The sequence below is a fragment of the Lipomyces tetrasporus genome (assembly GCF_029532465.1).
Source record: "Lipomyces tetrasporus strain NRRL Y-64009 chromosome Unknown POJ06scaffold_6, whole genome shotgun sequence".
Taxonomy (NCBI): Eukaryota; Fungi; Ascomycota; class Lipomycetes; order Lipomycetales; family Lipomycetaceae; genus Lipomyces; species Lipomyces tetrasporus.
The window spans coordinates 536,572-551,712 of record NW_026611601.1 but is presented as its reverse complement, the minus strand read 5'-3'; the positions used below and the strand labels follow the sequence as shown (position 1 = coordinate 551,712).

General features: G+C 48.0%; 6 protein-coding genes across 6 annotated transcripts; 3 read left to right on the top strand and 3 right to left on the bottom strand.

The window, feature by feature from the left end:
* The first annotated feature begins 912 nt into the window (after positions 1-912).
* On the top strand, positions 913-2,520 carry POJ06DRAFT_115667 (uncharacterized protein). The gene is made up of 2 exons (XM_056184153.1): positions 913-1,069; positions 1,135-2,520. The coding sequence occupies exon 2, from the start codon at positions 1,157-1,159 to the stop codon at positions 2,456-2,458; it is 1,302 nt and encodes a 433-aa protein (XP_056043177.1). The 5' UTR covers positions 913-1,069; positions 1,135-1,156; the 3' UTR covers positions 2,459-2,520.
* Positions 2,521-3,436: 916 nt separating this feature from the next.
* On the bottom strand, positions 3,437-4,270 carry POJ06DRAFT_197936 (chromatin remodelling complex Rsc7/Swp82 subunit-domain-containing protein; the record flags this gene model as incomplete). Its single annotated transcript, XM_056185088.1, has 1 exon — positions 3,437-4,270. The coding sequence occupies one exon, from the start codon at positions 4,268-4,270 to the stop codon at positions 3,437-3,439; it is 834 nt and encodes a 277-aa protein (XP_056043176.1).
* Positions 4,271-4,799: 529 nt separating this feature from the next.
* On the top strand, positions 4,800-9,924 carry POJ06DRAFT_115658 (uncharacterized protein). The gene is made up of 5 exons (XM_056184152.1): positions 4,800-5,070; positions 5,127-6,051; positions 6,112-7,160; positions 7,212-7,575; positions 7,634-9,924. Exons 1-5 carry the CDS (start codon positions 4,998-5,000, stop codon positions 9,684-9,686), a joined length of 4,464 nt encoding a protein of 1,487 aa, XP_056043175.1. The 5' UTR covers positions 4,800-4,997; the 3' UTR covers positions 9,687-9,924.
* On the bottom strand, positions 9,901-10,389 carry POJ06DRAFT_198413 (ATPase, V1 complex, subunit F; the record flags this gene model as incomplete). Its single annotated transcript, XM_056185108.1, has 3 exons — positions 9,901-9,953; positions 10,020-10,107; positions 10,171-10,389. 3 exons carry the CDS (start codon positions 10,387-10,389, stop codon positions 9,901-9,903), a joined length of 360 nt encoding a protein of 119 aa, XP_056043174.1.
* Positions 10,390-11,494: 1,105 nt separating this feature from the next.
* On the top strand, positions 11,495-12,613 carry POJ06DRAFT_301594 (ML domain-containing protein). Its single transcript, XM_056190737.1, has 2 exons — positions 11,495-12,054; positions 12,114-12,613. Exons 1-2 carry the CDS (start codon positions 11,617-11,619, stop codon positions 12,201-12,203), a joined length of 528 nt encoding a protein of 175 aa, XP_056043173.1. The 5' UTR covers positions 11,495-11,616; the 3' UTR covers positions 12,204-12,613.
* Positions 12,614-15,114, bottom strand: POJ06DRAFT_254315 (Vps16, N-terminal region-domain-containing protein). The gene is made up of 4 exons (XM_056187759.1): positions 15,038-15,114; positions 14,867-14,986; positions 14,707-14,813; positions 12,614-14,656 (listed from the first exon to the last, which is right to left on the bottom strand). Exons 1-4 carry the CDS (start codon positions 15,057-15,059, stop codon positions 12,722-12,724), a joined length of 2,184 nt encoding a protein of 727 aa, XP_056043172.1. The 5' UTR covers positions 15,060-15,114; the 3' UTR covers positions 12,614-12,721.
* Between the last annotated feature and the right edge of the window lie 27 nt (positions 15,115-15,141).

Sequence of the window (15,141 nt, the reverse complement as noted above, 5' to 3'; positions counted from 1 at the left end):
TGCTTGTGGGCTACGTCATCCGGCTTGGTCCTCCATTTTTTTTTGGTTGGTTTTATGCTAGCTGCCACTTGTTCACAACATGAGTACATGACAATCGCATCATTTATTGTGTAGGGCTGTAGTCAGAAATGGCTTAGCGAGGCAGGTAAGCCGCCAATCGCCGCCGTTGGTGGCTAGCTAGCTGCTTGCAGTGGAGATATTCAGTCGGCTGACGACTTGAGGTCGCACCCAATATGCGGCTGCAGCCAAGTAGCCGCTGCTGCCTGTACTAGTCTATATTGGAGTCGGTATGGTGAGCCTAAGCTTATGTAACATAACGTGGTTAGGGCAAATCCTAGGTTTGGAGGGCTCCACAATACGAAGTACGTTACCCTGCGTGGCTCTGGGTTAGGGCGCGCCTCTGGGTGGACGCAATCGCCCGGCCCACCGGGACTTTCAGGGTTGGGGCTTGCCACAGGTGTAGTGTGCTCGTAGTGCGCCGGTTCGGTTAGTCGTCCAACGGCCAGCCTGTTTTCAGATTTTCTCCTCCTCTTCTTGTTCTTGCCTCGTCCCCACCAACCAACCCACCACTTCCCAACGGCACCTCCTCGCTTCCGCTGCTCCTCTGGTCATCCGGTCTAGTCCTTGTCTCGTCGACCGGCACTTCTTCACTGAACGTCGTCGGGGCTATCTCGAGTCAACGGTTGCTACTGGTTCATGGAGCAGTAGACTGTCTGCGCTTGTCGCTAACTAGTCTTTCCTTCTCCTTCTTTCTCGTCCGCGCGCCCTTCCTCCTCTTCCTCCCTCTCCTCATTTGCCAGTCTTGCCGTTTCGTTTCGTGTTTCATCCGTTCGGGTTTGTCGCTTAGTTGGGATTTGGGTTCTTTGTTCGGTTTACAACGTCGTCATCGTTCGTGCGGCCGTCCTTAACGTTTTCCGTCGCGCTCACACTAAAGCGTCGCATATTTTATTCGCTCTCTACTTGCGATTTTGATATAGATGTGCCTGGAAAACTGAAAAGTTTTTGGTTTTGTTTTTGCTCTTTTGTCTCGTCTGTGAAACTTTGAAGGTTGATCGTCTCTTACCTTTGGGTACGTCATTATTTTCGTCAACCGACGTCAGCATGGGCCGGTCTGCTAACATAAGTATCATCCAGCTCAACTATTTTATTTTTCGACATGGTCTCTATTCTCGCCCCTCCTGCCCACAGCGGCTTCTATCCTTCCGAACCCGTCACTCCTACCGATTACGTTCTTCCTCCTCACCACAATCTTCACCTCCCGTACATACCGGTCGGATTCCCGCCACCACCGCCGTCCTATCCCATGGTCATGAACATGCTCTCTCAGATGCCTCCTGTCGGCAGTCAGTATGGCTCGAAACAGCAGTCGCAACAGGCGTCGCAGTACTCCTCGGCGTGGCCACAGTCGTACCGGAAACTGCCGCAAGACTCATTTCAAAGCATGCCCTGGAATCAGCAGGCTAAACCTATGGGCGACCAGGATATCTGGGCGGCGCGGATGCTTCAACGGCAGTCGCAGAAGAAGTTTGGGTTTGGAAATTACGAGTACAGTCAGCCGCGGCATCAGCCGGAGCTCGACATCCAAAAGGCGTCCCACTACGATACCATCGCGACTGTGGTGGCGCCTGAGCCCAAGACCGGCGGTGTGTCGGCAAAGCTTGACTACAGCCTCGATGTGATGGCCGACTTTTTGTGCACCATGGCATCCGGCATCATGGGCTTCAAGAACCCGTCTCCGCAGGCATTTTTGAAGTTCACCCACCAAATCCTGTCTTCGACTCGATTGCCAGGCTCGACCATCATTCTCGCTCTTGTTTATCTCTGTAAGCGGTGTGAGGTTCAGACGCCGTCTTCGTATGACCATAGCGCACAGTACCTTCTCCTGATTGTCTCGCTCATCCTCGCGAACAAGTTCAACGATGACAATACGTTTACGAACAAGTCGTGGGCTGAGGTCACTGGTCTACAGATCGGTGAACTTACTCGAGTCGAGTCAAACTGGCTGAAGCTGATCAACTGGAAGTTAAACCTCGGTGACGCGGACATGATAGTCTGGAACAAGTGGAACGGCCTCTGGGTCGAATTCTCGATTGGGCCGCAAGAGAAATCACCTGTTCACCACGTGGATCACCAGCACCACCAAATTCAGACTCAGCAGTCCGAGCAGTGGTACGATCATGGCCATTATCATCAGGATGACTCGCGGTATCCCTCTGCGTACCAACATCACATCAACGCGAACGTTTTGGCAAGCTTGCAGCACCAGTATAGATACGGCGAGCTTGCTCAGCAGCCTTCGTACTATCCGCAACAGCTACAGCAACAGCAGCACCCATCGCAGCCGCAGCAGATGCAGCATAGCATGGTCTCGAGCTACAGCGCTCACTGCAACTGCCACTACTGTGTCTTCGAGCCAATTGTGCCGATGTGGACTGGCCCAGCTGCAGCTGCGTGCTAACTCATTCCTTTTCGATGATTAGTATATTTATTTGCATTATGTTACGAGCACACATTCTCCATTTAGTATTGGTGAATCGGTTACGACTTCTTTGGATAGTGGGTTTTTAATTATGCTTCTTCCTCAGTTGCTATTATTGGAATATTTAAGGTAGTGCGTTAGCAAAAAAGTTATTTTTCTTTTTCCTTTATACATGGCTCTCTTCTCTCTTTGGAATATATACATGTACCTTGCGCTTTTTTGTGTTTTAACTTTGGGCTTACAATCACGGCAGTTTCTCATGACTTGTTTCTTGTTGCTACATCATTTTAATAATTTGTGACTCCTCATTGAGTTATTTATCATTTTGTTGGGTTTGGGAATAAAAACGACGCTTTATATTTTTTTTGCGCAGTCACGCGTTACTCGTATTTGCATCTTTGCGATTTTAACAGGTTTGTTGGAAATAATTGGGAATGGGGGTAGAATAACATTTTTGTTGTTGTCATATTCATACATTCTTTTTTAATATTACAGGGGTTTTTTTTTCGTGCCTTCCGTATACGTATATTTTGTTTTAGCGGCTTCATATTCTCTTACTGTTTTGTTAATGGAAGGGAATTATTACTCATATTATGGTCATGTCTGTTGGAATTTCTTTTGTTTCTTTTGTGTGAGAGTAAGTATACGAATTTGTTGCTTGCGTATGGAATAGTAAATTACCATATTGAGTGCCGGCCCATACTGTAAGCGCGCCGCGTTTTGTAGACTAGTCAGCCGCAAGCTAAAGCCTATACGATTGGACGTAATTTCAGCTGGCGGACCGAACACAACTGGTTTCTATTTGCTTACAACTAGAGATAAGAAGGTACGGCTCGCACTAAACAAAACTACTCACGCACTGGTCTCGCTTGAACATGATAGTGGGTGGTGGATAGCCAAACCAATCTAATAATACAAACTCATATCGTGATACCCGCAATCATAGGACTAATTTCGTTATGGTACATATTCAAATGTAAGTTTTGTCGGCTGGCTGGCGGCGGGAACCATGACAATGCCGGTATGTGGTTCGTACACGCCCTTGTCGGCCCACAGCTTCCTCCGCTGCTGCGCCAGTAAACTGTTAAAATTACTCGCGGCACGGGCGTGTTCGAGCATCCAGTTCTCGTCCGTGATGACGACGCTCTTCTTCTTTTGATCCCGGAACGGGCCGACACCGCCGATTTCGGGCTGCAACGTTGCTTGTTGAGTGTGGTATACCGCGCTCGCGCCGTGCCAGGCCACGTACTGGTTCCTGTTGTACTCGACCCCGGGAGGCGGCAATTTATCGTCTGGATCCGCGAGTTGGCCCTCGACTGCGCCTTCCGCGCGGGCTTTTTCTTCGGAATAATCATCGACAATACGACGGCCGCCGACCACAATACGCGCGCCAAATTCGCGAAATACCGACCGCGCGGTGACGACGCCGATGGCGCGGCCCTTGTACGAGTGCGGTATTATTTCCCGCTCGATCAAGTCGAACTTCTGACGGTCGTCGACTATGACTTTGAGTAGTTGACGGTGTCGCTGGAAAAATAGATACGAATCCCTGAACCCGATACAGCGTGCCGGCTCGGTCGACAACATGTACAGCCGGTCGCCTTTCCCCAGGACGGTGAACGTGCGACATCTATATTCTCTCCCGCCCGCTAGGATCCCATTCTCGTCGACTTTTGTGTCGCCGACCGGATCCTTGGGCACAACGACCTCGTCGTCGGCTATTTCCTGGGGATTTCCATCCAGATCCAGCGGTGCAACCGTGTGTCCGCCCCCGGAGTTCCTGGCAGCCATGTTCCGCATTCTTGCCGCGCGGGCTTTGCGGGCAGCAGCAACTCGCGGATCTTCGCGCACTTCGCCGTCCTCCTCCAGCTCTTCGTCACCGGTTTCCTCGCCGCCCGTCGTCGTCCGGCGACGTCGCTTTGACCGACGGTCATCGGCCAGCTCGTCGTCCTCAAGCGCGACATCCTCGGCTTTGATCACGTCTTCCTCGTCATCGGCGTGGCGTGTGCGCCGTGGACGACCCCGTGCTGAGGGTGGTGCACGCGGGATCTTGGATTTGGAACCGGGTGGCCGGCCGCGGGGTCGGCCTCTTGGGCGGGGTGTAATTGGTGGGCTTGACATTTGTCGGTGGACCGAGGATGTAGAGTCGTCCAAGACAAAGTTGGGAGGGCGAATTGGTTGGGAGGCTGATGAGGTTTGATGAGAGTCCTCGGTGGAAGGAGCTAAAGTTTTGGTGCTTGCACGGTCGATGGTGATCTGAAGGGTTGGTGATCACCGCAAGTGCGTCTTCAGTATAACGCAGGTTTAGAATGTGGCAGTCTGATCCGGCGAAATATTGCAAAGCTGATATGTTAATGACTTGGTTCCTTGCAATTAAATCCTAAATTTCTTTGGAATTTCTCATTGCATTTATGACGGACTAAAGTCGCTGTGGCATATGAGGCGATAAACTGCAATGCCACAAAGGTAGTTCCCGCCTCCTCGAGTCTTGCACTTTCAGGGGTTCCAAATTTTGTAAATGTCAACGTTCGAGACTAGAAAGTTTCATGGTCCATGGCATTGCGACCCTGCTACATATCAGATGAGAGCTCGTGAGTGTACACTTGTGCAGTAGTACTTAACAGTACTCGTGCTAACTGGAGTATAGAATGCGGATTTCAGGACGACGCATTAAAACTGGTAGTCGGCCAAATCGATGTGACTTCTCGGGTAAGATTCGCGCACGATCTAGTTCAACACCTTGAAACTGCGGACGCGGCCCGTGTTGACGCAGTGCTTGCGCTACTTTTGGAGAGCGATGTTCATATCCACAAGCTGAGTACTACCGAATCCGGGGAGTTGCTCGCGCAAACATACTCTCGTTTACAGAAGCACGCCATCTCACTAATCTCCGGCGCTGAAAAGGAATATGTGACGGCAAGAAAGATTTGCGAGGTCCTGCAGGAACAAGTTGGAAGACAAGTTATTAAGAAGTACAGGGACACTCTCGTTCTCCAAGCGCGCGTGGCTCGGACGGCATTGGTTACCGAGGATTTGTCTTTTCGGCCTGCGGCCCACGCGTTCGTCGACGTAATTCTCGCGACTTTGGACAATGACGTGGAAGAACATTTGCCAGACACAGATATTGTTCACGTCTTTGAGTTTTTGACTACGCTTTACGATGTGCCACAACATGCGACAGTGCCCGAGTTCGAGGCCGTCCCAGATATATCTCGCCTCGGCTTCATATTCCAGACGACAACGGATCCAGCTATTGCTCGCGCCGCAGCAAAATTCTTATTAACGTCGCATGTACTGGATACCGTTCTCACGAATGTCTCTACAGATGCAGTATGGCTAGGCTTGTCAACGCATCTCGAACTGCAATCTACTGCTGCGCTATATTTTTGGAGCGCGGTAGTGGAGACTGGGTATATGACGTCTGATAGTGGTCAAGCGTTTATTAGTCGCTCTGAGTACTGGCTTACGTTGGCAAAGCATTTGGCTGGTGGTTCGTCGGAGCGGCGAAAGTTGTGTTTGTATATACTGGAACGGAGCGTCGCTTCTGTTCGCGTCACTATTGATCTACCGGGGTATGCAAGTCTCACAAAGTTTTCCTCTGGCTCGAACGACGTTATACTGACTGGAGACAGAATCTTTGCGTTCTCTATCGCTCAACGTCAGCAATTACTAAAGCTCTGGTCCAAATTTATCACGCTGGTCGAGATAACAGCAATCGACACCTCGGCACATCAAACCCGCGCGGCAACCCCAGATATCCAATCACTGCTCCAGCCGTCGTACCCGTCCGGTCCGAGAATCCCGTCTTTGTGGCTTACATGCCTTCTTGAGATGGGCTTGGCTGCTTCGCTTTCATCCGTCCGGGTCGAAATCGCAAAGTTCCTCTTCGGACTTGGGGAATCGAAGCTTAAAATTTTCGAACGCGAATATAGTCTTCTAGTTGACGCGTTTTTGCCGTTTATCGCACAAGCTTCTTTCTTCACTATCGAAATGCAAAATGATGGGAGTGACGTGTGTCTGCATGGCGACCGCGTTAGTGAGTTTATTGAGCGGGTTGTGCTAGCCTTTGACCAGCCGGTCGATTTTGTGGAGAGTGTGTTATGGAGTATTGTGGACGGTGAGAGGAAGACATTTGAAGCCCATATTGTCTATGTTGCTCGCGGTATTTGGGCAGCCGTGAGACAGCGCGGTGATGTCTTTTTCAATGGGAGGACGTGCGAATTGTTGGTCAGAGCCTGTCAGGAAATTAAATATGAGAGTGTAGTACTGCAGAGCTGCGTCGTCGGATACACAATCAATATCTTGAAGACAGCTAGGAAGCCTGAGGCTGCTGACTTGGTAGGCAGCATTCTCAAGTGTCGTGGAGACGTTGAGGATGATGTGAACGATATTGTCGAGTGGGCTATCAAGTTCGACAAGAAGACTGAAGTGGAGGAACATATCAAACTGGAAATCAAAGATTTTGTTTTATCGAAAGATGAAACTCTAGATGTCGGCAAAAACGGACTACCAGCGTACAGGGCTTTGCAAACTAAACTGAGCGACATGCGAACACTGATTTCTGTGTTTCTCAGACTTACTGGCGAACTGTACTCATTGCAAGACCTTTTGAAGATACATTCGTCGAAATATGATAAGACTATGTTGGTATACGGCGAATTTATGAAGTTCGCCTTAGAGCGTGAGTATTTATGAAGTTTCATGTGTCAAGGCACAGTACTAACATCCTCAGCGGCTTTGAAACTGGAAGTCGATCTCACGGTTGGAGCGTATCTAACGCTAGCATCAACGTTTATCAAAGATCACAATTTGGAATCACTCTCCTCCACCTTCCCCACTCTCCCGGCTGTGCAGCCGACTTATGGCTTCTCAGGACAGCAAGCAGAAGGGCTCTGCCGGGAATTGGTGGCGCAGTTTGAGAATGATGGTATTTTTAGGGCCAGTCAGGGCGATGTCGCTATTGCGGTTCAGATGCTTGAACAGCTTTCGCGAATGGAGTTGTCGCCGGTATTACTGCGGCTACCAGATCTTGTTAATAAATTTGCTGAATTGCTGGAAGCAGAAGGTTCTTTTGACTCATGGAATGTTCACGAGAAGTACGTTTCCGCACTTTAATCCGCTATATGAATCTAAAATCCGCTAACGACGCTTTAGTCGCCAGAAGTTTAGGCATATAGAATTCGTTGCAATTGAGATCTTCACCATCGTTCGCGCCGGAATTACAGCGAGAAAGATGTCAACAGACTATTCGCCGCTTGTCAAGGCTATTCGGAATATTATCCCTAATGCCCATAGTCAAACATTGCTTTCACTATATTGTGAATTTCTGCATGAAGTTGTTCCCAAATTGTCAGTGGACTTGTTTAATGACTTGCAGGTTTTTGATTTGTTGATGCAGATTTGGACATATCTGGCCGATGGGAACCTTTCGGTCGCACGACATTCTGCAGGTGCAAATCTCATCGAGCTAATCTTCCACCCTGTTGTTCTCACTTACTCGACCAGTATCCCCGAGAACATCCAGCGGCTACAAGAAGTTGCCCACGCGCTAGTCCCTATGGGTTATGCACGTAGGCGAGTACTACCTATATTCGCAAATTGTCTGCACATATTTCAACGCGACCACTCTGAAGTTTTTAACAAAAATACGTGGATTGCGAGTGTCCTTGTCGAATTATACTGTTTTCAGCAAAACAGCGCGAACGTTTTCCTAATCGACGATTCTGTTCTTGCTACTACCCACGCCGATGGGATCGAAGTCCACTTGTTAGGGGCAGGAATCAGGGAGTCTTCTGCTCGCGCTCACGTTGTTCTCATTTTAGCAAATCTTCACGGAAATAATGCGTCGGATTTCGGAGAAGCTGCGTTGGCGGCGATTATGGCGTCCACGCCATCTCTGTTCACAACTGCTGGTGACGCCGCGTCCGAAGCTCATCGGGTATCTCTGGTGGAGCTGTTTCTCCTCATCGATCGGTATATCCCGCTTGCACAGAGACCGACGCTATTAGACATGATACAGGAAACGTTGAAGATGGAGTTCAGTCCTGCGGTGCGTACAAGTTTGGAGTGGGTTTTAGCACGAGCAATCTACGAGCGAGTTTCTGATCAAGATGAGAAACACCTGTGGGTGCCGCTGTCGAATTCAGAGGATAAGCCGCGCTATCTATCAAGTCTGCTAACCGTAGCTGTGGTTATTTCGCGGACTGCGTTCGCGAGTGGGAACAACCAGCGTGGAATAGAATTGTTGGGCAAAATTACTCCTATTCTGTTGGCGTTTGCAACGACAAACCGTGCAGTTTTGAGGCATACGGCCACATCTCTGCTACTTGGTTTGAAGCGGTATCTGGTAGTACTGAATGTCTCCCAAGATTTAGAAGACGCGGTCACTATTTTGGAGTCGCATGTGCTGTCCAGTCCAACGTTTGGCAATTTCAGCTATGGAGACTCAGTCTTGTGGAGTCTCTTCGAGGATTATAATTTAGTGTCTATATGTGGTGGTGTAGCAGCTCGCACTAATGAGCAGGCGAGCAACCTTAGACGACGGCTAAGGTATAAAGATTTTATGGAGGCAATCATAGAAGGCGAGAATACTCCCATTGCAATCGGGGAGCCTTCCACCGTCTCTCCAGCCGCGATCTGTAAGAATGAGACGATGACAAACGGTACGGCAACCATGCAGGATGTTGCGTTACAGACCAAGTCTAATACCCGCGTGCCTACCCCCCGACCTGTTCGTGTTACTAATGGGCATCTGATTATTCTTGCATCGTTGGTTGACAAAGCTCCTAATCTCGGCGGCATCTGCCGTCTGGCCGACGTGCTTGGAGCGGAGCTACTTTGCATCCCGGACATGAATATGGTGAGGAATAAAGAATTTCAGGCAGTAGCGGTGACGGCGGATAAGTGGATGCCGATGAAGGAAGTTGTTGAGGAAGACATACCGGCATATCTTCATCAATGTAAGCGAAATGGATACAGTATCTGGGGAGTCGAGCAGACAGATGGCAGCGTCCTACTCAACAATGAGCTCAAGTTTCCCAAGAAGATGGTATTAGTCTTGGGTAAGGAGAAAGAAGGAATTCCGCCGCAGTTATTACGGGAGTTGGATTGCGCCGTTGAAATAAAGCAGGTAGGGGTGGTTCGGAGCATGAATATTCAGACTGCGACAGCAGTTGTAGTGAACGCCTACGCCGTTCAGCATTGTTAATACTTGTATGATATAAATTTTGTATATAAGGGAGGATGCTAAAAGTTGCCCGAAGTTAATGTACAGTGATGACGGCTTGTCTTTTATTAAACAATTATACATGGAATATAACCTCGCGGACATGGACTATTATACTGGAACGATATATGCCATATATCTGCCAACGAAGGCCACACCTTTCTCCTCCTGCGTCGAACCTTTCGATAATAGATATTTATTCGCCAAACAATCTCCGCACTCGTCGCAGGACACTGTCTTTCTCGGGGTCTAGATTGATTGTTACGTTAATATCAAATGAGGAAGAATCGTCACAGAATATCAAGCGGAACGCACCGTAAGGGTGATCCTTCGATGGAATTTCCAGAACGGCAGGGAACGCGTTCGTGTAGCCGTCCAGCTTATATCTAATCTTCTCGGCAATCTATTGCACAATCAGCCCAGTCTCTCTTGCTTACTGTAGAGTGCTTTAGTGATGTCAACTTACATGCTGGTTAATCAGCAAAACCGCGATATCCTTTCTCGCAGATGTGAAGTCGTCAAATGCATTCTCGATATCCTCAACTGTAGACTTATTGTCTACAACTATGAAGTTCTTCCTCTTGTCGTCTGTCAAGTGGCCGACTCCAGCAAGGAGCAAACCGGTGACGGAGTCCTCATCGCCAATGACGGCGATAAACGAACGATCTTTTGAAGTCTGTGACATTCTGCTAAATATCAGTCAACTTATCCTCACGCATTAGTCACGTCACGCGCTTTGTCGCTCGCCAGCCGTCCACTGCGTGCTGTACCTTGACCTCAACAACCCATACCGACTACCAGCCTTACAAGCGATCACTGCTCCTTAAACATTCGGATAAGTTAATTCATGAACATACCTTTAGTACAATGATGACAAATGGCAATCGGTGTCGTGACACGACTGCAATTGGCCGTCAGTGAGATTGAAATGTATGAGCTTCTGTCTGAAATTGAGTTCGCTATCGCTAGCGATTCGACAGCGTTTGCACATTGCTTTAAACCTAACCCTCGAGGCGTTCAACTTTTATGATACTTGCTTAAGCGGTTAAGCGGACAATATAGGCAAGACGTCATTTACAATTGTTTGAAATTTGAAGGTGAATAGCATTCTGTTTCTTTGGAAAATATTGTTATTTATAACATACAACTCTCATGCGTTGTAGTTGTCCAACAAACGATTATTATTGCGTCATGGCAGATCATAAATCCTGGTATTGTACGTTACGAGAAACCTGAAGAACCAGAGAATTCAGTGAAGGGTATTTGAAATTTGTAGCTGCTAAGGATATCTGATCCTAGCTTTCGCGTGTTCGCTCCACATAGATTTGGCTGGGTCTTGTCTTAGCACAACCGTGAGATTCTACGATGTAACAAGACAATTATTATGCGTTCTGCATTAGTGAGCTTATTCGCAGAACAAATATCCCATACGTCAGAATGCTCCGATACCCGCATTGATCGACGAGTCACGAAAACATGCCAATTGATCCGAAACAAACAAAATTCTCAAGAGTATTCTAATTGGATTGTCTCAATTATTGTAATAATTCTATCCTGCCTATGTATCTTCGCCAAGCCCGGCACTGACGACTGCACACAGAAGACATGAATTTCTGTCAGGATTAATTCAAATAGTGAAAATGAGTCACACTCTGATCACGACATGCCTAACTCGTATGTGCAGGGTCACAGGTTGTCCTTATCAGTGAACTGACTAGGGGTAAGGGGACGATGACTTATTGCTGCGGAACATGCCTTGGCCTACCAGAAGTGGCCTGCGGCGGTTTGCACTACCGCGAGTAAACCTCCAGCGGAACAACCAGGATCGTCATATCAAAGACACATTACAAACTCCAGAGCTCCTACATTCGCCAAAACTTATTTTCAACCAGTTTCATCCGTCGTCTTCAAAATGAAGTTCGCGATCGTCTCCACCATTCTCGCCGCCGCCGCCGCCGTTTCCGCGGTTTCTGTCCAGCAGCTTCCACTTCCGTTCGACGAGGAGATTGTGTCCACTCTCGCGGCGCCCACCAGGCCCGTGCCTGGCAATTCACCTATCGCCGTCTGCGATATTGACGATTCACAGATTCTCGATCTCAAGTACTTGAAGATCGACCCAAACCCACCTCTCAAGGGTGCTGAGCTTTACATTGAGGGCGAGGGCTATCTCGATGAGCAAATTGACGATGGTGCTTTCGTCGAGATTGAGGTCCGCTATGGCTTCATCCGTCTTGTTAAGGAGACCATCGACCTCTGCGAACAGCTTGAGAAGGCCGACGGTTCCTGCCCTGTCGAGAAAGGTCCTATCAAGTTCTCCAATACTGTCGAGCTTCCGAACGAGATTCCTCCTGTAAGTGACGGTTTTATCCAGTGTAGATCCACAATCAGGAAAATCTGACTCTATCCCAGGGCAAATACAACGTTATCTCCAGAGCCTATAAAGCGGACTACAAGTTGATCTCCTGCCTGACAGCCACTGTCGAGTTCCCTCGTAACTAATCGATCAATATATACAAGCATTTTTTTTTAAATCAGTCAGTCAAATGTATACACGAGTAATGGAATAGGAGTATCTGGGTTGTTTTCTGCGAGCGGCTTTTGGTTGGAGGAGGATTGGTGGTGCGACTGGATGGCTAAGACCGAGTTTTACGCCGTTAATTTGCTCAATGTTTCAGGTGTTACAGTATTCTGACTGGCCAATCTCATGTCGTGGCATTTTTATCCCCGGCTTGTTGACTTGTCTTTCCGTAAATGGATTTTTGTGGTTTGGTATTGTTGGTCATGTCCATTTTGCATCAGAGTTTTCGTCAAATGAGGTTGACTTACAAATTGGATCCGGTTCATAGGGGTGACTCGTATATGCGGTCCGTATTCGGGTCGGCTGCGTAGTAATTATGTATTCCAAATGAATCGTATTAAATTATGCTATTAAAATCACTCTGGATACTACAAATACAAAATCCCTATTAGAGAATCAAAATCCATTCACGCCTCTGTATGCCTTCTCGCGCATCCAATCAATTCTTCTTCGGAACGGGATATGTTCCTTCCTTCAAGAAAATAAACATCTTATCGGGCACCTTGAACTCCCCCTTCAACTTAGAGGCTTTCGATCCCTGGCCGATCTTAATGAGCTTCTTGATCGTTTCGGCGACTGTAAGGCCAACAAACGCAGTCTTATAATCCTTCTCATATCCTAAGTGATGTTCATACAGCTTCGCATGATCCTCCATCGCCTTTGCGTCAGGATAGGGATCCTTTGAATCTTGAAAAATCTTAGTTCCCAGTTTGAGCTTATCCATACGATCATGTACGTCATCCAATAACAGAGCCTCGCGATAAATAACCAAAGCGCTGTCAGCCCGTCTGTCGTCCTGATAGTAGAAATCCTTGAGCAACTCGGGCCCCTCGTTCCTCGCGAGCTGTTCCACGACCGCAGACGCGACCGGTTTGTCATTAACTAGCCGGAAAAACTGCGCGAGGGAGTATTTTCCTTTTAGATGCAGTAATACATAGTAGATTAAATCCGGATCTCCGCTCTCAACAGCCTTAATCAATGCAATTTCATCCTCTTCCATATCCAGTAGCAGAGGAACCTGGCGGCCTGCTCGAGGCTCGTAGTTAAGCAGTTGTGTAGCGAGTTTTGATCGACCTTCGTCATATGCCGTGCGCGCAATCTCTTCGTAAGAAACGCCCGGTATCCCCTTAAGCTTATTGACGATTGTCTTGCAAATGGTATTATCATCGTCTTGGGAAGTCTTCACTTTCGCGCATGACCATTTAATGTAAATCTTGTCGGTCGGTAGTTGGAGATACTCGGATAATCGAAGCGCCAACAGATACCTCTGGCGGCTAAGAAGACGGTCAATCAGTCGCTCCGGAGTGAGTCGAATGAACTGCTCATATGTGATCAAAATACCGACATCGTAGTATCTGACAGCATTGAGGACTCGCAAAGTCTCACACATTTCGACAAATTCATCCGACGAGTAAAGCTCAAGCACAGACTTTCCCAACAATGCCGCCTTCAGGAGACGTTTCTGCCAGTATCGTTCCGGTTCATAGCTCGCGGATTTGACGCATGCATCTACAGCTTCGTTCAAATTCGATCGAATAAGTTGTATATTGTCGTCTGCTTTTGGTGACTTGAACTCCAATTGCTCTACGGCGTCAAGCAGAATCGCAGACGGAGCCGTTGAGCCAATTCTGAAAAGCTCCGCCACCACATCTGGGACCTTTGATAAGAACTCGCACTTCTCATTGCTAATAATTCTAATGCCATCCGCTTCTGGAATAAGTGCAATTCGACTGTCATAGTAGAAACTAAGCGCGCCTCCACCTGGTCCAACTAATCTAATTTCATTTTCCCACACTACGGCAACGCAATCATTCGCACACCAGACAACTTGTGATGGACTCTCAAGCGTTCCAGTGTCGTAGTCTGAATATTTCTTCGAAAAATCTGAGGATATGACGTATATCTTGCCGTATGAGGTGTATAAGACGAGCAAAGCGCCATTGGGTGACACTGCGACGTGTGTGAACGGGCCCTCCTGGAGATACTTATCTTGAGACTCCATCGAATCAATTACATTGACAGTATTATTTATCCCCACAAATACCTCCACATGCCGGCTCAGGGTGTATGACGGCGGCGCAATATTCCATCCATGCAATTCGACAGAAGTTGGCCCAACCTCGGCTAATGATCTCGGTCGAGGTTCATCATATCGCGAGATTGCTACGAATCTGTTGTTCGATAACCGAGCAACAAAACCTGTTCCCCAAAATCTGCATTCAGCAACACCATGATCTTCTGCCTCCTTTCCGAGAGAAAATTGCGTGAAGCCGCCTTGGAAGTCGTGATAAAGCCGCACATTTCCGTCTTCCGTCACGATCACTAATTGCTCGTTATTATTCCACCCAACCCCACGGATCGACCCTTTGTCCCACTAATTTACATTAACCTTGCAGCGCATATACTTTCACAAGAATCACATACTGGAACATGGCAAATAAGTTGGCCCGCGTTGCTGTATATCATGATCATCTTCTGTCTCGACTCGGGTCCGCGGTAAGACATTGGCCTGCTGGTATCCCTTACCAGTGCTAGATAACGGTTATTAGTTCAACTTAACAGAACGAATTGTTGCACAACATACCAATAGCTCCACCATATGGCGCACCTGTGACTATGAACTCCGACAAATCGACTTCGTTGGTCCACATCATGGTATATTCTACGCGCTTGCGGTAGAATACATCTTGTAGCCGCTCCCAACCTGGTAACAGTTAGATAGATTTGACAGGTTACAGCATAGAGAAAGACACACCGAGTGTAGGATTTGGCACCATTTTGTCTTATGTGAACCTCAATAATGGCTAACGGAGCAGGTGAGTAGCACTGGCGTTGAATGTCGTATACTCGTATGGATTG